General features: G+C 31.9%; 1 protein-coding gene across 3 annotated transcripts in view; it reads right to left on the minus strand.

The window, feature by feature from the left end:
- The window catches only part of LOC143044850 (uncharacterized), a 105,488-nt gene that overhangs the window by 62,330 nt on the left and 18,941 nt on the right, over nucleotides 1-24,217 (minus strand). For all 3 annotated transcript variants that reach the window (XM_076217042.1, XM_076217041.1, XM_076217040.1), the window contains exons 16-25: nucleotides 23,068-23,187; nucleotides 21,558-21,737; nucleotides 20,609-20,743; nucleotides 19,046-19,135; nucleotides 16,865-16,979; nucleotides 15,269-15,425; nucleotides 14,375-14,439; nucleotides 11,793-11,927; nucleotides 11,291-11,439; nucleotides 8,126-8,238 (exon numbers count right to left, since the gene is read on the minus strand). In XM_076217042.1, the coding sequence (XP_076073157.1) occupies nucleotides 8,126-8,238; nucleotides 11,291-11,439; nucleotides 11,793-11,927; nucleotides 14,375-14,439; nucleotides 15,269-15,425; nucleotides 16,865-16,979; nucleotides 19,046-19,135; nucleotides 20,609-20,743; nucleotides 21,558-21,737; nucleotides 23,068-23,187 (1,259 nt within the window). The remainder of the gene's footprint in view (nucleotides 1-8,125; nucleotides 8,239-11,290; nucleotides 11,440-11,792; nucleotides 11,928-14,374; nucleotides 14,440-15,268; nucleotides 15,426-16,864; nucleotides 16,980-19,045; nucleotides 19,136-20,608; nucleotides 20,744-21,557; nucleotides 21,738-23,067; nucleotides 23,188-24,217) is intronic.

Raw genomic sequence — 24,217 nt, forward strand, 5'->3', positions numbered from 1 at the left:
CCATTGTTAGGTTGTTGTCTCTTTGACACATTCCCCGTTTCCATTCTCAATTTTATTATTGGGGAATTCCCCCACCCCTCCTACAAAACAGCACCAACATAATTATTTTGATTAGATGTTCAATGAATCTCATCAATGGAGTAGTTAATTTTTATTTCCAGATGAAACTTATTAGTCTGAATCTTAATCTGAAATTGATGACACCCTTAGTTTCTGGAGTTAATCTATAATTTAGAATAAAGTACACCCAATAAATTTTGAAGATGGCATTTGGTTACCAAAATTTAAAAAAATGCAAAATCATTAAATTTTGAAGCAGGCCTTCTAAAAATTGTCCTTAATCAGACAGTTGAAATTACAATGAAAAACAATAGGTTCCAACCCCCAAACCCCCATCCCTCTTGATCTGCCACTGCTATGAGTATCTATACCCCCTGTAAGATCAATCCAGTTACCCTCTTTATGTTGCTCTATTTATAGAAGAGATGTTAAGCCCCAATTACTCAAACCTTAAACATCCCTTTTCATTTCAGAGTAAACATTATACCAGTGAGTACATTGCTTTTTTACAGAACACATTTTCAAGCCAACTTTCCAACAAAGCAGAAATTGCCTCAAAGTTCAATGATATCAAAATAGGGTAAATTCATACCATTACATTGCTTTTTACAAAACACATATTCAAGCCAACTTTCCAACAAAGCACAAATTACCTCAAAGTTCAATAATATTAAAATGTAAATAAGACAGACAGACTGACTTCTCTTTCAATTTTATAATTTCTTGGTCTGACGGAAATCAGGTACAACCTGTAAAAATGCTTGTTAAAATGGTGGTAATTAAGTTATCGGGAGCCACTGACTAGTATCTTACTGCATCAAATGTAATTACATTTAATTCCATAAATTACTACTGTGCTATGAACATGCAAACAGATTAGAGTACTGATAAAAGAGGGGCTACATGAGGAAAAAGTTTATTTTTCCATTTTTCTTGTTAAAGTTTTGCAGAAACTTTAATTAAGATGAAGATATGAAAATGCAAAAGAATCAGGGTACTGATAAGAAGGGGTCTATTTTTTTCTTGGAGATCAGCTCTTACGAGGAAAGTGTTTAATTTTGTATTTTTTCTTGTTAAAAAAATTTTAAAAAAATTAATTTATGGAAAATTTGTCAAAGCTGACTGCTTTCAAAGTAAATTGCTGGAATGTTAGATTATAAAAGATGATCATTTGCTTTATGTCCAGTGGCAAATATTTATGCATTCAAATTAAAACTTCTGACATTTTCTTTATTATCAAATATTCTCCTGTTACCTTCATACAAATATAACAAATTACTCAAACTGTCTTAATCAAAACATTTTTTTTTAATCTATCTACCGGTATATTTTGGAATGAAGGAGGGACACTTTTAACTTTTAGCAAGCTGGACCATATTGTTTCAACATAAAGCAGGGATTTTCAAACCCTCATTTTGGGTCCGAATTTTAGCCCTAGTGAATCCCATTGAGAATTATTATCTTTTTTAATCCAATATTCAGCTCTAAAATTTCCAATCGTATAATCGAATGAAGAATTTTGTACCTAATTTGTCAAAGTTTTCTTCAGTCACTAGGAAAATCACTTTAGAGCATCACAGAAGAAAAGTCATTTATTGAAATGTATATATGCTGTCGGTAAACATTTTCACACCACCCCTGTTGTTAGGTGGCTGCATCATATACCAGTCATTGCATTTTATTCATAATAAATTACTAGATAAAGTTTTAAGGAAGCATATAAGTCAACACCATTACCTGCATATATAAATCGGTACTTTCCTGTTTGGATTTTTAATGTTTGTTTTTTCATGGGCTTGTGAACTCAAAAGTTTATAGTGAAGGCTGCAGTGGATTCATTCATTATCATGGATACTAATTTTTTTTTGATTGAGAGAAAATCGTATTTTCATGGACGATTTTCTTGGACATTTGAATTCCTGGTTTTGCCAAAGTCTGCATACAAGCCTAAAGAAAATTTATATTTCAATGAACATTTAAATTCGTGGATTACCTTCAATGAAAAAATTTACAATAATTGGTATTGCATGAATAATGCTGAATAATCACAGAAGGTGAAAATACTAAACTTATGATGTGCAAATTATTATACAGATAATACCACAAACGTGTTACATCAATGATAATATTTATCTCAACTTGTTTACGATAGTTCAATTATTTTATCTTATAGATATAAGAAGATTTTGTTTGATTTACATGAAATTCTTGCTGCCAAAATTTCTTAAAGCAATGTCAAAAGGGAGAAATCTAAACTCTCTATTATCACTGAACTAGTATACATATTTGTTTAGGGGCCAGCTTAAGGACGTCTCTGGGTGCGGGAGTTTCTTGCTGCATTGAAGACCCATTCATTGGTGACCTTCGGTTGTTGTCTGCTCTATGGTCGGGTCGTTGTCTCTTTGACACATTCCCCATTTCCATTTCTCCATTATCACTGAACTAGTATACATATTTGTTTAGGGGCCAGCTTAAGGACATCTCTGGGTGAGGGAGTTTCTTGCTGCATTGAAGACCCACTGAAGACCTTCGGCTGTTGTCTGCTCTATGGTCAGGTAGTTGTCTCTTTGACACATTCCCCATTTCTATTCTCAATTTTATAACTACTTTTTCTCTTATTTTCTTTTTCATAAAAAACTTAGTTTTCAACATAATAGTATAGTATACAGTAGTTAGTTTAGCCTAACATGGAATACTGTCCCGCAGCAGTATTTCTGAATAGTAATGAACTATTTTCCACTTTATCAAAGGTTATGGCACTAATATAATGGATAACTGCCCTCTGAACGATAAATCATATTGCATCAGCTTACCAAAATATCTAATTTCAAATTCAAACATAAAAGTAAAAAAAAAAGTCATACTTTTTAATATTTTGCAGTATATATCATAGGAAGGTTACTAATGTAATGGAATAGTGCCCTAGCTGAACAATAAATATTATTGCATCAGCTTACCAATAAATCTAATTTCATACATAAAAGTATAAATTTATCATATTTTAGTCCATGCAAAAACTTACATAATGCAAAATTCAATCCATTCCATAAACTAACTTCTAGATCTCAAATATAAGAACAACCTTCATTGGACCAAATTACAAGCTTATACAAAACCTCAAACTTTCACCAGATAACAGACAAACGAATGAACAGACTTCTAGATGGATTGTGACAGAGACAGATTTTTTTTAATAAATGAATGAAAACAATATATTAAAAGTGGGTTTTAGTTTTTGAAGGTGATGGGGAAGGAGACATTTTTAACATAATGATACTATTTTATAAAACTGTATTTTAAAAAAAAACCACTAAAAACCTCTGATTTTTAAAAAAAGTCCCTCAATTTTTTTCTTAAAATTTCTTTTTATGTCCCTAATTTTTAATATGAAAGTGTACTTTTATTTCAATTACTACCTCCAGCTGTCTATTTTAATAAATCTGTTATTGAGTGGGTTTTTCATTAACATTTACTTCATTTTATGGTGAATTATTAGAAAAATCATTTCAGATAAAATCTGGACGAATAACTTTAGACTCATAATACTAAAGGGTCTCTGGGAAAACTAGAGCTAAAGTTCCAAATTATCCTCCAAATCTGCCCCTAAAAAAATCAATTAACATAATTGATCTGCAAAATTTAACAAATTCAATATTTCAATATCTCCATACACCAGTCAAAATGAAAAAAAGTCGATGTTTTCATTCTGAGCTAAAGTCTGATCACATTATATAGTTCTCCAGCCTCATTTAATGCCCACCGTATCTTTTAAACACACACATCATTAAAGGTAATAATTTACAGAAATATGGGTTTAAAGTTAATTTTGACAAATTTAAATTTCTCATCTATGGGAAGCAATTCATGTGTATACTTTAATAATTCAATAAAGCCAACATAAAATTTTACAATTATGAATTTTTTTAAGATTATGAAATACGGAAAATGTGCAATAATAAATCACACTTGATTGATCTAAAGAAAATTATCTGACATCTACAGTCGTTTAGTCATCAAATGCCCCAAGGTATGAATACCTGTACACCTTCAAACAATTTGGTAAAAATCAAACCTTTTGAAATTCAAATTCAGTCTTCAGTAAAAGCCAAGGTTTTTGCACTTTGAATTCTAGATAATTGCAGCCATAGAAAAGGAAATGGAAACGGAAAGCGGGAAAAAATTACAAATAATTAAAGAATTGTATTTCAAAAATAAAAAGTAAAATAACAAAATATACAAAATTTTGAGAAAAATAAAACAGAAAGTCCAAAATCAAATGACAAACACACCAAACTATGGATAACAACTTTCGTATAATTTATTGTTGTAAAACATGTTAGTTTCATGATTTTTATCCAATTAACAAAACAAATTGATTGTTCTTTTGTAATTTTTATATGAAATACAAGGAAAAAATTTGTCAAATACTACAATTTTTTTATTTTTTTTAATTCTCTTGTCTAGACCAAGAATGATTTAGGGCTTGACATAAGGTATGGACTTTTGTTTATCATTTAAGATAGTACGTTGAACTCTATGTACTTAATGAAGTTGTTGTCTTATGGGTAAACATCCTGCATCTTCTTTATCCATATTCAAACAATACTTAATCATAAGATGTTTTCCATAATTTTGTTGATGCATTTGTACCTGTAAAATATTCATTTGAAGGTAATTGTTTTTAAAACATTAAGTCATGGAATTGATGCCTCGAAATTCTAAATACTCCCTAATAAAAACAAGAATGCGTCCCCAGTACACAGATGCCCCATCCACATTATCATTTTCTATGTTCAGTTGAATGTGAAAATGGAGGGAAATCTCTAATTTGGCATTAAAATTAAAACAATAATATCATAGGGAACATGTGTACTAAGTTTCAAGTTGATTGGACTTCAACTTCATCAAAAACTACCTCGACCAAAAACTTTAACCTGAAGTGGGATAGAGGAACGGATAAACAGACGGATGAACTAACGAAGAGACGGATGGACAAACAGACGCACAGACCAGAAAACATAATGCCCATAAATGGGGCATAATAAGCTATTGTGGACTCATTAATATTCGTTGGATAAATATATAAACATGAATTTAAATGTTCAAAGAATTACTATTTTACTAAAGTAATGAATGCAGACTTTGCCAAAACCAAAAATTAAGTATCCATGAAATTGCGATTTTTCCTCAAATCATCAAATTTGGTATCCACGTAAATAAATAAATCTACAGTATAAGAAACTTGCTTGAGAATTTGGCATAAAATGACTCCGATAAAAATCAACTAATTAATACAAGAAAGGATTGTAATATGACCTTATTTTGTTATATTTAATTATCCTACAAGAAATGTATCCAAAATGCTTTTTACCAGAGATCTGATATACAACCTGACCACAAAGTTCAAATCAAAATGTTTGAAAGAAGCAAAAGGTATATAAAACATCGTTAGCAGGGGCGGATCCAGCCATTTTAAAAAGGGGGGTTCCCAACCCAGGATAAATCAAACTTTAATTTGGAATTAAAATTAGAAAGATCATATCATAGGGAACATGTGTACTAAGTTTCAAGTTTGTATAGACTTCAACTTCTTCAAAAACTACCTTGACCAAAAACTTTAACCTGAAGCGAACGGACGAACGGACGCACAGACGGACGAACGGACGCACGGACGAACCGAGGCACAGACCAGAAAACATAATGCCCCTTGACTATCGTAGGTGGGGCATAATAAAAAAATGACAAGTCAAAATAGGCCTTTCTTAGTTTCATTTAGACAAAAATAAATTTGACATTTCTTCCTTGTATAAGGATGTCATATTTTGTTCCTATTATATCTAGACTAATTTAAAGATCTTATCAAAAGAAATATTTCATATAATGTTTAAATTGACCTTTGTCCAATGTCATGATTATTTTTAATTATTTCCTGAAATACAAAGGTTATTGAAAAAGTATTATCATTTCTGGTTATTAAAACCTGTCAATTTGTCTTAAATGCAAAGACAAGGTTATCCCAGGAATAGATTACCGTAGCCGTATTTGGCACAACTATTTGGAATTTTGGGTCCTCAATGCTTTTCAACTTTTTGTACTCTATAACTATTTTGATCTGAGCATCACTAATGAGTCTTATGTAAACAAAACGCGTGTCTAGCGTATTAAATTATAATCCTGGTACCATTTTAACATTAAATCTCAAATTTAAACAGTTATTTTCGGGTAATGACTTTAATAAAAATTCATTTTAAATAACTCACAAAAACACTTGAAGGTAACTTCTAATCATGTAAATTCATAATCTCAAAAAAAAAACAAAACAAGAATGTGTCCAAAGTACACGGATGCCCCACTCGCACTATCCTTTACCATGTTCTATGGACTGTGAAATTGGGTAATAATCTAATTTGGCATTAAAATTAGAAAGATTATACTATAGGGAACATATGTACAAGTTGATTGGACTTCAGCTTCATCAAAAACTACCTTGACCAAAAACTTTAACCTGAAACTCCCACTTTCATTTTCTATGTTCAGTGGACCGTGAAATTGAGGTCAAAAGTCTAATTTGGCTTTAAAATTAAAAAGATCATATCATAAGCAACAAGTGTACTAAGTTTCAAGTTGATTGGACTTCAGCTTCATCGAAAACTACCTTGACCAAAAACTTTAACCTGAACGGACGAACGGACAAACGGAGGCACAGACGGACGGAGGCACAGACCAGAAAACATAATGCCCCTCTACTATCGTAGGTGGGGCATAAAAAAAAAAAAAAAAAAATATGTTTAAACTAATCTCAAATTTAACAGATTCAAGGGAGATAAGTCAATTCCATATATATATTACAAAGAGTGATTTCTGTTATTTGGGGTTTTTTTCTCTCAGAAAAAACAGCTGTTTAATACAAAACCTATAATTTGATTTCAGAAAAAATTCTCAAATCTATTTATTACTAATTTGAAGTTAGCCTTTTATCATTTGGATTTATTCTATCCCAATAAATGCAGATATTTTATTTTTACAAAGAGGAATGGCTTTCTTACCTAAAATGTCATGAATTACAACGTTGAATTAAGTCATAGAGTAAAGACATAATATATCTTTCAACTACACTTTTCATAGAAGTCAACAAAAGTACTTGGTGATTAAATCAGAATGTAGCCTCAACAATGCTATATATTAAAGCTTTCTATCATACTATCATACTATTATAAGATTACTGGCAGAGCAAAGCAATGCTCTATTTAATGAGCTAAAGGAGTGATATATTTGATGGAGTTTAGAAATAAACCCAAATCAGACAAGAGAAACACGACTACAGATTATTGCAATGTGGCTGAATGATTATATATGCTACATATATACTTGGTGATTAAAGTCAGAATATCTCTTTTCTACTTTACAATTCAGAACTCAACATCAGAAATTGGTCATAAAACACAACTACAAATTAATGCAATGTGTATAAATGACAATACCAAAAATTCAGAAATTATTGCATGTATCTATTATTGTGACTTTTCAAGAATGGACAAAAATACGAGTTTTATTATTATTGCAATTTCAAAAAAAAAAAAGTTTAAACAGATTAATATTTCAGTTATTAGAATGCACGTTCTTTTTATTGTGATACTCACCAAGTCACATTATTGGTTTTAATAAAAACCTCACAATAATTTATGAATTTACAGTGTATGTATTGGAAAAAGTGCTTGGTGAGTAAAGACATAATATATCTTTCAACTACACTTTTCATAGAAGTCAACAAAAGTACTTGGTGATTAAATCAGAATATAGCTTTCAACAATACTATATATAGCTATGAAGTACTTGATGAATGTTGACAAAATAAAGCTTTCTATCATACTATTTATGGAACTCTATTAAAGTACCAAGGCAATTAAATCAGAATCAGGCTTTCAAAAATACTATATATAGCTACAAAAGTACTTTTTGTTTAAAGATAGCATATAGCTATCTACCTTTCAGTCTGATATCATCTCATCTCAATACAAAGGCATCTAAAAATCATGGTCAACCAAAGAAAAATCTAAGAACTTACTTGAAATGTTCCTTTGGTAGATCTATCTGCCTGGATATATGATGTTTCCATGTCTCTAATTCTTCTCGTTCAAGCATACTCTCAAATGCTGCTAGTGCTTGCTCAGGTTCAATCTACAAAGATGACCAGGTATGATTATTGTTTAAAACATATCATCAAAGACACTTTCAATTTATCATTCTTAGATGAAAGTAAACATCATAATTTGTTTAGAAGAATTTTAACTGCAGAATATGAGAGGTAACTCTAAAGTTTCTGTTTAAAAAATCCAGAAAATTGAATTCATATTTTTTAAAGTGAAGAAAATAGATGCAATATATGTATGCAGGAGCCAATAAAAAAAAAAAATTTCCATTTAGCAAAAAAACAAATAGATATCATTTTTGAACTGCATTTTAAGTCAATTATTGCTGATAATTTTTTTGACAGTCATACACATCTGACATGTCTAGGAACTGCCTCCCATTTTTTCTAGTTTGTGTATTGAGGGAATAAAACATGGATCAACACTGGTACTATATGGAAAATGCATTACTAATGAAATGAATTCCAGACTGTAATAAGGGAGATAACTCTCATTATATTTGATTGAACAGCAGGTGCAAGTACACAGTTACTGTTCTTTGATTTTTTCGTTGTCCACAAACATAGTCCCTAGTGTGTACAGTGTGTTACTTGTCAAATTTGTTTATACCTCTTTCAAATTTCTTCATGTTTTATGCCTCAAATAGCAAGTAGGGGGATGGAAATACACTGAATAAATTTGGGTCATGAATTTTTAAGTAAAGTAGTGATTTGGTCCAGCTGAAAAAGGTTAAAAATTAGCACTTCAGAATCTGTCAAATGATTTCAAGACCCCCTTAACATAAAGTTGTCCCTATTTTTAGTTAAGAGCCAGTGAAGTTTTCTATAATCTTGATATGTCCCTAAAAAGTTGTACTACACACTGTAAAAATATTACTGAGAAAACGCAGGTGATATTTTTTTTTATTTTCATTTATTGTCTAAAAGAAACACACTACCAAATAACTGTGTACTCAGACCAGCAGACTGTAATATGGGAGATAACTCTTGTCCCTTAATTGAGACACAAGTCAATTAATGAAGATAACATGGTTTTTAATATCAAGAGTATTGATATTCCTTGTTGGTTATTATGTGCATTATTTTATTACTAGACGCTTTGAGCACTAGGCATTATACCAAAGGTAAAATAATACATTTTGCATTGCCCTAGAGGCATTGAGAATTCTTTTCAAGGCATATTTGATAGGCAAATGAGATAAGTTTAAATTGAATTACAAAAAGCTTCAGGAACCTATATGATTTTGATTTTTGTTGTTTTAACACCACTTTTAAGCACTGCATTTAGGCTATTGAGTGGCAGACAGTTTTTATTGGTGGAGGAAGCCGGAGCCACTGTAGAAAACCATGACCTTCAATAGGAAAACTGATAATCCTAGTCAATTAAGATTGGAGTCCAGTGCACCTGCACGAGCGGGGTTCAAACTTACAACCTCAGTGTTGACTGGCTAGTGATTACAGTAGTAAATACACCGAGGTCCCCTAGGAACCTATATGTATTTTACTCCAATCAATATCCCAATAAAGGCTTCTTTAGTTGCCTATGGGGAAATTTATTGTATTTTGTCATTTGAATGCATACTGTGATATGGGAAATAATTCTAGTCACATTCAAGGACAGTATTTCATCTATAAACTCTCATTTTCCTTCTTATATCTGCTAGCTTACTGGTAAGACACATTATAAAATTTTATCCAATGCCTATTTTTTTTCGACAATATTTGAATACTGTAAATTCAGAAATTATTGAGATGTTTTTATTATTGCAAAAATTTGAAATTCTTTATACGAGTTAAACATGATTTATCCTCAATATCGCAAAAATTTGATTTCAAGTTTTAGTCTAAAATGACAAAATTGCAATAATAAATGCACGCAATAATTTCTGAATTTACAGTAATGCTTGCTGACTTATACAAATTTTCATTTTTTATAAGACTTGCAAAACCAGACCTGCAATCCTTCTAGCTACATACCTCATAGAAATAACCAGCTGCTAAACCAGGACCTGCTATCCTTCTAGCTACATACCTCATAGAAATAATCAGCTGCTAAACCAGGACCTGCTATTCTTCTAGCTACATACCTGATAGAAATAATCAGCTGCTAAACCAGGACCTGCAATCCTTCTAGCTACATACCTCATAGAAATAACCAGCTGCTAAACCAGGACCTGCTATCCTTCTAGCTACATACCTCATAGAAATAATCAGCTGCTAAACCAGGCCCTGCTATTCTTCTAGCTACATACCTGATAGAAATAATCAGCTGCTAAACCAGGACCTGCTATTCTCCTAGCTACATACCTGATAGAAATAATCAGCTGCTAAACCAGGACCTCTATTCTTCTAGCTACATACCTGATAGAAATAATCAGCTGCTAAACCAGGACCTGCTATCCTTCTAGCTACATACCTGATAGAAATAATCAGCTGCTAAACCAGGACCTGCTATTCTCCTAGCTACATACCTGATAGAAATAATCAGCTGCTAAACCAGACCTGCTATCCTTCTAGCTACATGTACATACCTGATAGAAATAATCAGCTGCTAAACCAGGACCTGCAATCCTTCTAGTTACATACCTGATAGAAATAATCAGCTGCTAAACCAGGACCTGCAATCCTTCTAGCTATATACCTGATAGAAATAATCAGCTGCTAAATCAGGACCTGCTATTCTCCTAGCTACATACCTGATAGAAATAATCAGTTGCTAAACCAGGACCTGCAATCCTTCTAGCTACATACCTGATAGAAATAATCAGCTGCTAAACCAGGACCTGAAATCCTTCTAGTTACATACCTGATAGAAATAATCAGCTGCTAAACCAGGACCTGCTATTCTTCTATCTACATACCTGATAGAAATTATCAGCTGCTAAACCAGGACCTGCTATTCTCCTAGCTACATACCTGATAGAAATAATCAGCTGCTAAACCAGGACCTGCTATTCTTCTAGTTACATACCTGATAGAAATAATCAGCAGCTAAACCAGGACCTGCAATCCTTCTAGCTATATACCTGATAGAAATAATCAGCTGCTAAACCAGGACCTGCAATTCTCCTAGCTACATACCTGATAGAAATAATCAGCTGCTAAACCAGGACCTGCAATTCTCCTAGCCACAAAACTGTCATTTGATGGTACTCTTGCTCTGGGCTTGATTACAATATAATAAATAATAGTATCCCAAAATCCACGAAATGTCCTTCTTAATAACCCAACTGAAAACAAAAATAGAGATCCAAATAAACATTATCATCAATAGTACAATTTTTTTATGGATTGAGGAAGAATTGTATTTTTGTGGATAGCCGACATCTGTGTTTTTCCAAATTTAAATACAAGCCTATAAAAAATTAGAATCTGAATCAATGCTAGCTTCTGTTAACTCAATGAAATTTGTTCCAATATTCATCTTTATAACAATGACATCATCAATAAGATGAAAGTGGGATTAAAAATCCTGAAAATCTGAGACAAAAAAACAGGCTATTAGATCCTAATCCTTTACAGAATGTTTATAAATCACACATTAGTGCCAAAGAAGAGACTATATTACATCGTTGATACTTACAGAGAGTAATGCCTAAAGAACTTAATGGACAACCAATACTACCAACCAGTACTGCAGTCACTGGTTGGATACAACCCTGTATTAACAATCTCCATATGATTGCTTCAAACAATATTCCAATCTTATTGCTGTCATCTGAAAAAAAGGTATTAGACACTGTAAATTTTGCAATGAATCTTCGAAGAAAACACTAGAGTATATTTTATTTGAACTTATATTTGAATGAGTGGTAAGATTTATCAGAAAGACAGAGTAAATAAAGGAACAGAGTTCCGATTTCCCCTGCTTTGCACTTATTTAATATTTTCAAGGGGCATAACTCTTTTACAAAAAAAGTTGATCAACCACCATTTTAGAACTTGTACGAGATATTGCCTATAGTATAAGTTATATATAAATCTGGCAAGAATTGTGCCTGTGAGAGCACTCATGTGACCATTTTCCATAAATTTAAATTTCCAAGGGACATAATTTTTTTTAAAGTAGATCATCCACCATTTTAGAACCTGTCTTTAGATATTGCTGATATTAACCTGAAGTATATTTTTTTTAAATCTGGCAAGAATTGTAACTGAAAGTGCTTAAGAGGCCATTTTCAATAATTTCAAAGGGACATAACTCTTTATTTTAAAGTCGATTGTCCACCATTTTAAAAGTCGTCTGAGACATTAATATATAGTATACAATTTTATTAAATCTGGCAAGATTTGTACTCTTGAGAGCACTAATGAGGCTTTTTTCCAAAAAAATTATATTTCAATGGGACATAACTCTTTTAAAAATAGTCCATCCTCCATCATTTTTTAATTTGTCTGAGATATTGCTGATATTAACCTATGGTATAAGTTTATAAAAATCTTGCAAGAATTGTACTCCTGGGATGGCTAACAAGTCTAGACACACAGGCTGACAGACACAAGCACAGTATTTCCATTTCTCCTGCAACGCCTTACACAGGGACAAACAAGAATGTGTCCCAAGTACACAGATGCCCCCACCGCATTATCATTTTCTATATTCAGTGGACCATGAAAATGGGGTACAAACTCTAATTTGGCATTAAAAATAGAAAAAACATATCATAAGGAATATGTTTACTAAGTTTCAAGTAGATTGGACTTCAACTTCATCAAAAACTACCTCGACCAAAAACTTTAACCAAAACTTTAACCTGAATCGGGACGAACGGACTAACAGACAAACTAACGGACGGAAAAAAGGACGCACAGACCAGAACACATAATGCCCATAAATAGGGCATAACAAGAGTGCACACGCTAAAATGTCTCGCCTTCTATACTAATCATTGATATTATGTTGATAGTCCTAAGTATAAAGCTAAGCTTTAATACAACTGTCACATAAACTTAACATTAACCAAGATAACTAAACAAAGACCAATGAACCTTGAAAATGAAGTCAAGGTCAGATGAACCATGCCAGGCAGACATGTACAGCTAACAATGCTTCTATACAACATATATAGTTGACCTATTACTTATAGTTTAAGAAAAATAGACCAAAACACAAAAACTTAACACTGTGCAATGAACCGTGAAAATGAGGTCACGGTCAAATAAAACCTGCGCGACTGACATAAAGATCATAAAATATTTCCATACACCAAATATAGATGACCTATGGCATATAGTATTAGATAAAAAGACCAAAACTCAAAAACTTAACTTTGACCACTGAACCATGAAAATGAGGTCAAGGTAACATGACATTTGCCCGCTAGATAGGTACACCTTACAATCATTCCATACAACAAATATAGTAGACCTATTGCATATAGTATGAGAAAAACAGACCAAAACACAAAAATTTAACTATAACCACTGAACCATGAAAATGAGGTCAAGGTCAGATGACACCTGCCAGTTGGACATGTACACCTTACAGTCCTTCCATACACCGAATATACTAGCCCTATTGCTTGTAGTATCTGAGATATGGACTTGACCACCAAAACTTAACCTTGTTCACTGATCCATGAAATGAGGTCGAGGTCAAGTGAAAACTGTCTGACAGACATGAGGACCTTTCAAGGTACGCACATATCAAATATAGTTATCCTATTACTTATAATAAGAGAGAATTCAACATTACAAAAAATCTGAACTTTTTTTTCAAGTGGTCACTGAACCATGAAAATGAGGTCAAGGACATTGGACATGTGACTGACGGAAACTTCGTAACATGAGGCATCTATATACAAAGTATGAAGCATCCAGGTCTTCCACCTTCTAAAATATAAAGCTTTTAAGAAGTTAGCTAACACCGCCGCCGCCGCCGCCGGATTACTATCCCTATGTCGAGCTTTCTGCAACAAAAGTTGCAGGCTCGACAAAAATCAGATGATTATATGCTATTGCTGGATGTGCGACTAAGATATGTTGTCCTCTCAATGTCTAGGTTATTTTTGTCTTAGGGTTGCTGTCACATTGATGCTTTCCCCTACATTTCATTTTATTCATACAAATGTGTCTTTTGTGTAAGAATATATCTCCTTGGTAAGTTTTCCTGTCTTACACCATATCAAATTTCAGAATTCTATCTAGGAAGCCAAATGATCTTACCTGGACTGTCAAAGTCGTATATCAAGAATCCACCAATATGCACTATCAATGTCACAACTGGGATCCTGTAAATATTAAGGTAAAACTTTACTACAGTAATAAGTAATAAAATAATTGTAAAAATAACTCCTTTTTCCAGTAGCAGACAGAGCGAAAGGAGACTAAATGTTTTGGGAATATGTGTGTATGAAAACAAGCTGAGTGAAAAAATTATCCAAATAAAATTTGATACAATTTTAAACGTCATTAAGACGTTACCCTTTAAGAAATTATTTCCCGTCTGGAGTACTGCAGTCAACGTAGACACACCTATTGGACTTCTTAATCAAGTCTAGAATATATTCAATTCTTCTCTGTCAGCATGTTAACTTGAGACAAAAGAACAAGACATTTTTAATAAGATTGGAATATGAAAACCAAAATCAAGATGAAATGGATAAAAAATCATCAACTAGATGGCATGGAAACAAAGCTGTACTAGGCAAGAAATATTTATATTTTGAACAGAATGTAAAATTTGTCTACGGATATTACCCTTACTAGTATTTAAATCAAATTAATTCTTTTATTTCATGCTCTCTTCTCATTTTGTAAGTTAGACATCTTTCCGAAAAAGCAAAAGAATGGAAGATATTTTTTAAATTCTTTCTCTGCAACTGGTCCCCAAAATTTCCATTTAATATAACACCAGGGTCCTCCACAAGGCATTGAACCACCATGGTGCTATCTTGGATGATTTTCTAAAAGAATGTAAAGGGATCTTGGTGCTATATTATTTTGAAAACCTGTGCTAAGTTTATTTCCATGGTGCTATTTGAAAATACATTTCTGGGGAGGACACTGAACTCAATTAACATATCATACAAAAGTTATCTCAGTAAACCAAGGTCCTACCATAATGGGGCTGATATTGATAATATCATTGACAATGTAGATGTCACTGTACACAGGACTGGCATAGTTACTGCTACAAAAAATGTTCCTACTCCACCTTTCAGAATGTAGTTCCAAAATCTATTAAAATGCCTGGCAAAACTTTTGCCCAGAAAACCTGAAATGTATATAAAAATACTCAATCACGACATTAAAATTGTGTCCATTAAAACAAACTTTGTACTACTTTTGTGTGGACATATCTATTATGATATAATTTAATTTTGGATGTAACACATCTTCTGATTGGCTGACGTTGTTTTGTTTATTAGCTCATAGGCATAATTTAGTCATGTGACTGTGACGTAATCAACATTTTTTCATGGTTTTCTCCAGTTTAAAGTGGAATTTAGAATTTAAGAAATAACTGTAATATTTTTTCTGTCTATTCGAAATAACATAAACTAGAGGCTCTAAAGAGCCTGTGTGGCTCACCTTGGTCAACAAAGGACACAGATGGATTCATGACAAAATTGTGTTTTGTTGATGGTGATGTGTTTTTAGATTTTACATTACTTAACATTCTTGCTGCTTACAATTATCTCTATCTATAATGAACTTGGCCCAGTAGTTTCAGTGGAAAATGTTAATGAAAATGTACAAATTTTATGAAAATTGTTAAAAATTGACTATGAAGGGCAATAACTCCTTAGGGGGTCAATTGACCATTTTGGTCATGTTGACTTATTTGTAGGTCTTACTTTGATGAACATTATTGCTGTTAAGAGTTTATCTCTATCTATAATAATATTCAAGATAATAACCAAAAACAGCAAAATTTCCTTAAAATTACCAATTCAGGGGTAGCAACCTAACAATGGGTTGTCTGATTCATCTGAAAATTTCAGGCCTGATAGATCTTGACCTGATAAACAGTTTTACCCCATGTCAGATTTGCTCTAAATGCTTTGGTTTTTGAGTTATAAGCCAAAAACTGCATTTTACCCCTATGTTCTATTTTAAGCCATGGTGGCCATCTTGGTTGGTTGGCCGGGTCACTGGATTCATTTTTTAAACTAAATACCCCAATGATGATTGTGGCCCAGTAGTTTTAGAGGAGAAGATTTTTGTAAAAGTTAACGACGACGGACGACGCCGACGACGCCGGACGCCAAGTGATGAGAAAAGCTCACTTGGCCCTTTTGGCCAGGTGAGCTAAAAATGTGGTGTACACTTTAAAATAACCCGCTATGCAGGTTATTTAGTGTGCATTACATTTTTGATGTTATTTCTTCATAGACAGAAAAAATATTACAGTCATTCCTTAAATAGTTATGTATTAAACTGTGTTTTACTATAAACAACTGAGGGCTAATGTGATGACTATACAATATGTTAACAAACATAATATGCCCATATCTTTTTTTTTACCGCTGACATTTAAAAGTGTCCAAATTTTCTGTCTTGACTGAATGAAGACTAAATTAAAATTTGAAAAGTTTGATTAATATGTTTTTATTCAAATTAGGTATCTAATTCAGCCTAGCATTTGCAACTTTTAAAATATCTAAAATACTTTCAAATTTACATAATGAGATCTTAATCATAATAGCCTACCTCTATCAGGGGTTTCTTCAAATTTCTTTCTGGATATTCGAACATGTTCCCATAAAGCTCTTATCCTAGAAACCATTGTATGAGTTTTGGAAGACTCTCTTTTGTATAAAGCACCCTAAATTTGTATAAAGCACCTTATAATTGTAAATTTGTATATAAAGCACCCTATAATTGTAAATTTGTATAAAGCGCCCTATAATTGTAAATTTGTATAAAGCACCCTATAATTCTAAATTTGTATAAAGCGCCCTATAATTGTAAATTTGTATAAAGCACCCTATAATTGTAAATTTGTATAAAGCACCTTATAATTGTAAATTTGTATAAAGCACCCTATAATTGAAAATTTGTATAAAGCACTTTATAATTGTAAATTTGTATAAAGCACCTTATAATTGTAAATTTGTATAAAGCACCCTCTATAAATGTAAATTTGTATAAAGCACCCTATAATTGTAAATTCGTATAAAGCACCCTATAAATGTAAATTCGTATAAAGCACCCTATAATTGAAGCGCCCTATAATTGTAAATTCATATAAAGCACTCTATAATTGTAAATTTGTATAAAGCACCCTATAATTGTAAATTTGTAATCCATCAACAAGAATCATTTGTATCCTTATGAAATTACAAATTAAATTAAAGAACCTTAGTGAGCACGCTCACATACCCCACGTCCCCACATTGTCATTGGAGAAATTAAATAAGTGGAAGAAAAAAAAATTGTATAAGAAAAAATATTGAATAATAATTTCCTGTCAATATGCACATCAACATAGTATGTCCTTATTATCTACAAAATTTCATGAAATTCTGTTGTGTGGTTTCAGAGGAGTTGAGATGACAAACTGTTGCAGAAGTACATTGAAGCAAATAAGTTCAAAGGGGCGTAACTCCTAGAAAAAAAAATTGAATCGTAATTTCCTGTCGATATGCACATCTACATAGTATGTCCTTATTATCTACAAATGTTCATGAAATTCTGTTGTGTGGTTTCAGAGGAGTTGAGATGACAAACTGTTGAAGTAGTACCTTAAAGCAAATAAGTTCAAAGAGATGCAACTCCTAGAAAAAAAATTGAATCGTAATTTCCTGTCGATATGCACATCTACATAGTATGTCCTTATTATCTTAAAAGGTTTCATGAAATTCTGTTGTGTAGTTTCAGAGGAGTTGCGATGACAAACTGTTGCAGTAGTACAATAAAGTAAATAAGTTCAAAGGGGGGTAACTCCTAGAAAAAAAATTGAATCGTAATTTCCTGTCGATATGCACATCTACATAGTATGTCCTTATTATCTAAAAAGGTTTCGTGAAATTCTGTTGTGTAGTTTCAGAGGAGTTGCGATGACAAACTGTTGCAGTAGTACATTAAGCAAATAAGTTCAAAGGGGCGTAACTCTTATAAAAAAAATTGAATCGCAATTTCCTGTCGATATGCACAACTAAATAGTATGTCCTTTTCATCTGAAAAGGTTTTGTGAAATTCTGTTGTGTGGTTTGAGAGGAGTTGCGATGACAAGAAACAGGACTGACGGACGGACGGACGGACTGACGGATGTAAAGAACACAATAGTTTTAGTGTAGATCTGATTAGTTTCTTCCTCCCATATATTTACCCCTCACTTGTACAGAAGGTGATACTTTTTTTATAATGATTTTATAGGTGTAATACCACCAAATCATGGTACGTCACATCCAGTGGTATACGAAAATAGGTCGAAATAAAAATATTCCCTTGAATTTGACAGTTGTAGGTAATTAATCCTACATTTTATTGCAGTAAAACATTTCTGTTTCATAAACATGTGTCTTGGGTATTTCAAAGCACCATAATTTTTTTATTTGGGGTTTCTATAGATTATTTTGTAAACTTGAGGTTACAATGTTACTAAAGCTTGTACACAGGTAAAATGAGAGAGATTTGGTTGGTTAATTACAGTGATGGTTATTTTCTTATATGCAATGAAATGTTATGTGAAATTGTTTCTATAGTACTGGACAGGATAAAACTTTACTCATGGCAAGTATTTCTTTATTTGAAACAAAAATAAATTCTGCACAATTTTTTGAAAAGTGCAAATTTAACAAAGACTAATAGGGGAAAATCAATGGTCGTATGTTACACCTATATAATGATTGTAAATACATATAATCATAAAAAAAATCAAAAACTTACATCAGCTTGACAGAGTTGAGTATCTGGATAGAACTGTTGTATACCAAACAATGCTCTCCAGCTTAAAGAACTACACAATGGAATCACAATCTATAAATAACCATACAGGTATTTTCTTATAATGTAGTTATTGCTTTCTATATAAAACACAAATGCATTTAAGGAATGACTGTAATATTTTTTCTGTCTATGAAGAAATAACATAAAAAATTTGGTGCACACTGAAGAACGGGCGTAGCGGGTTATTTAACAGTGTGCACCACATTTTTTATGTTATTTGGAATAGACAGAAAAAATATTACAGTCATTTCTTATAATTTAATTCTAAATTCCATTTTAAACCGTAGAAAACCATGGAAAAACATTGATGACGTCAGGGTCACATGACTAAATTATGTCTATGGGCTGCTAATAAAATAACGTCAATCAATCAGAAGACGTGTAATCAAAAATTAAATTATAAGAAAATGTTTGGCCATAACAACATCAAAGCTCAAAATCATAAAGCTGTTTTTTACTGTGCGTATTGTTGTGTGTTAGTTTTTTCTACATTGGCTAGAGGTAAAGAGGGAGGGTTGAGATCTCAAAAAAGATGTTTAACCGGGCCACATTTTTGCACTTGTCCCAAGTCAGAAGCCTCTGGCCTTTGTTACTCTTGTATGATTTTTAATTTTAGTTTCTTGTGTATAATTTGGAGTTTAGTATGACATTCATTATTACTGAACTAGTTCACATATTTGTTTATGGGCCAGCTGAAGGACGCCTCCAGGTGCGGGAGTTTCTTGCTGCATTGATGACCCATTGGTGGTCTTCGGCTGTTGTCTGCTCTATGATGGGGTTGTTTTCTCTGACACATTCTCCATTTCATTTCTCAATTTTAAAGTCATATGAAATGAGTGACTTGTGAAAAATAATGTGTATCCAATTCTTAAACCAATGCATACTGTAAAAATCGACGCGAAGTTGACTTGCTGGGTATAAACGCGAAATAAAGTATTCACGAAAATAAGTTGGTTTACAGTATATCATAAGCTTAGTCTTCTGTGCAGTATTTTGTCATTTTTTTACTCATCCTTATCGTAAAATCGTCAAAAAATTTCTCTCTGTTATGATGTGAAAGTATGGCAGCTAATTTATCACCATGTTTTGAAGCCGCAGTTTATCTATTGTCACTTCATAGTAAACAATCAACAAAGAAGCATGTGTATAACATGTACAATAAGATAATAGTTTATTTCAATGACAGATCCATGCGTTTTGCAATCATGGGATTTTTGCTAGTAAGGTCAGGCTGAGTTCAAAAGTCAGATCGTGACTGCAAAGCAGATATAAAAGTCCCTGATCATGAAGAAAGTGTGACGAAAATAGGTAAAGTTTATTCAACATGTAGAAAATATGAAGTAGAAGCAAACAGGAAGTAGCTGTCTGACAAATCTGCAATTCTACAAACAAGCCTATAGAAAATTTGTAATTTCTTTGAAAATTTAAATTTGTGGTTCCTCTTTACACACAAAATCACAAAAAATAATGATTCCACAATATTTATTGATGCTTTGACGTTACCCCAAAGAAGAATATAGAGTTCTTCATCCAAGTAACAATTCTAACGAGGAAGTTCCACCATCTCCAGAAAGGGTAATGACTGGTTGTCAACTTCTGTGTATTCTTCTCAACACTATAATGTATGTCATCTGATTTCTGCAACAATCAAAACAAAAATATTTAATGGTACTAATGACATGTTTACAACACCCGTGCATGAAAGTAAGGGTATAAAAGAAAAGAAAATTAAATTAAATATTTGAAAACACCGACTTCAAAATTCTACATGAAAAAAGTAAAAATATTGAGCAGAATGGTAAAGAACATTGATTGTTTGGTGTTTGCTTAATGTCCAGTGACAAATATTTCATATTCAGGATGAAGGCAAATACTGATATGGAAACTTTCAACATGTACGTCTGAGAAGTGAATTTACCGTATTTAATTCCCATAGGAATTTTATAACAACCAATGTTATTATACTCATTACACTTTGGATTTGTTTCACTACAGAAGTGACTTTTCCCTTTAAAATCCACTGCTACAATGTTAATGTCCAATATAAGAAGCTCAAAATATCTAAGGTCTTTTTCCACAACGAAAAAATAACCCTTGCAAATTAGTTAATTTCATCAAAATTATCAACAACAAGAACGTGTCCCAAGTACATGGATGCCCCATCAGCACTATAAACATTTTCTATGTTCAGTGGACCGTGAAAATGGGATAAAATCTCTAATTTGGCATTAAAACTAGAAAGATCATATCAAAGGAAACATGTTTATAAAGTTTCAAGTTGATTGGATTTCAACTTCATCAAAAACTACCTCTACCAAAAACTTGAAAAAAAACTTTAACCTGAAACGGGACAGACGGACGAACAGACGGACGCACAGACCAGAAAACATAATGCCCATAAATGGGGCATAAAAACAAAATCTTATCAAACTAGTATTCTTTATGACATTACCTGACTCCTCCAATTTTCAGGCATCAGTTGATTCTTAACAACAGTTGGTATGACCTCTGAGTGACCTTTGGTTGTCTTGGTGATAATGTAGTTTGAGGGCATCCATATTCTTGGTAAGAAAGTAAACACTTTATTGGGGGTAGTTTCTCTGCTCAATTCCGTGATTAAAATTGATTCTCTCTGAAAATATAAATTAAAACTAAAAACTATATCCGTCATATGTTAATCTATTTAATAATTGTACATCTTTTTATGGTTTTGTTGATCTGAACATTTCTTTCAAAGTGTTTTAAAATTACATATGTTGTGACTCATTCTGTATAGAAACTATGTATTTTCATAAAATAACCTTATCGCTATTTGTCTGCCATTACTGGACATCATAAAGGTTCCCATAAATTTTCGAAGTCATAATACAAAATATTTGATGCCACAATGGAAAAGTGATTGTTGTATGACGTCAATATTTCAAGCGGTACAGATTATCCAGGTCAAACGGGACGGATTTCCAAATAGCAATTACGTGTATTTCGTCATGTCTTATCACATAAGCTTCATGTGATTAATCAAATCATTATCTTTTCTCTCTCAGATTTTACAATTAATTTAAGCAATTAATCAAAACTGAAGTTGATTTCCAGTAAAGATATTTACAAGAATCAAATTTTTTAACACTTTTTAAAAGGGATATGATCATCTTGATAATGAAAGTACTTAGCATATGTAACAAGGACAAGTCTATGAATGTAAACAGTTTCTGATACGGCACGTCCAGGGCACATGTTCACACTGTAATAAGAACCCTCAACACGTTTTAAGGATGTACTTAGGTGAGGTTAAGTGAAAATTAATAAATTAAGAAGTTAAAATTAATACTATAAACTGGCAGAGCATCAATTAAGGATAAAAATAAGCTAAAAATATTGACAGGTCATGGACCCTCTTTTCGAGATATTTGAGATTTAAAATATGGCGGGAAAAGGCTGACTCAGACTTTTACCTTATATTTGCATTGGTATTATTAGTTCTCAAAACAAAAGAAAGAAAATTAAAAATCTTCTAAAATTTTGGTAAATGACCTTTCATGAGCTATTAAGTCTTATATGAAAAAATAAATGGGTGTTATGGGGCAAACTATTTTACATTGTATTGTATGGGAAAACACCAAGAAGTCCGAACATTTGACACAAATTCCAAAACCTCACCTAAGTACATCCTTAAAATAGTCTCTTTCAACATTTACATTGGTCAAAACTGATTTACAATTTTGAATAGATATTTCAATGGACAGATAAAAGCATTTAATGTCACTTTTAAAATAATATAATAAATACAAATACTGTAAGTTCAGAAATTATTGCAAGCATTTATTATTGCAATTATATCATATTAGACTAAAATGTGAGTTTAAATTATTGCGATTATAATCCTGTCACATTTTTCGCAATAATAAAAATATCACAATAATTTCTGAATTTACAGTATTGATACATATTTGAAAGGTATTAACCTCTTTGATGAAAGTAAGATCCCTTTTTAGGAAGTAGACAGCTTGCTTTAATCCCTGTTCTTCACATATATTTATTGCTTCTTCATGTGCTGAATATAAGTTCTGCATGATAAAATCTTGCTGAAAAAATATTAAAATAAAAACAGTTAAAAGTGTATCAATATGTTGCAAAATAACAAGATTCAGAATTTTGAAAAAGTGCTTGTTCCCTAAAGCGGCACTGCCATGTTGTTTTTTTACAAAATAACTAGCATCTTAATGTGCAGAAACAATAGCAGATTAAATAATTATCTTTTTCGTTTATCTCATTTTCTTATTGACTTTTTATGTTTTATCAAAGTTGTACAAAAATCAAACATGTAAATATGTTTTTTGTTTATAAAATTGAGAATGGAAATGGGGAATGTGTCAAAGAGACAACAATCCAACCATAGAGCAGACAGCAGCTGAAGGCCACCAATAGGTCTTCAATGCTGGAGAATAGTTGACATGTGTATGGTTAAGTCTATAGTAAGGTAAGTACGATTGGGATATTGAGTTCATGCACAAGTGAACTCAGATGGTTTTAAGTCATTCGAGCCATTGCAGTCAAAGTAGCATATTGCCAAGTAAATAATACTATTATTGCGAACCCTATGATAGTTTTCCATAGATTCACCTGCAAGTTACCTGTTGATTTAAACTTTTGTAAGTTCTATTGTCCCATCTAACAAATACAACAGGTACTGTTCTCTGTATAGTTCATTCACCAGGACCTTTAAATTTCTTCTAGGAGAAATATATCACTCATTGATTAATTTACCTGACCAAAAAATTATCTGTTTTTTTATTGAAATACTTCTATAAACTCACATAAACTGTATGCAATATTTTATTTATTCAATATATCATTAATATATTTTCAATCTGTTCAATATAAAATCTGATTTGATAATAAAAAGTTTATTTTAGACACATTTTTTAGTATTTTCCAATGAATTTGCATGTTTTTTTTGTTGTTAATTTATAGACTATGTTTATGAAGACCTTAATTTAAAAATAATAATATTCAAATTTTTATTTATCAAACACACAAAAATATTTATTGAATATTTGATCAGAAATCAACTTTTAATTTTTAAATCATTATTAATATTGAACACATTAAAAA

This window comes from Mytilus galloprovincialis, chromosome 9 (assembly GCF_965363235.1).
Source record: "Mytilus galloprovincialis chromosome 9, xbMytGall1.hap1.1, whole genome shotgun sequence".
Taxonomy (NCBI): Eukaryota; Metazoa; Mollusca; class Bivalvia; order Mytilida; family Mytilidae; genus Mytilus; species Mytilus galloprovincialis.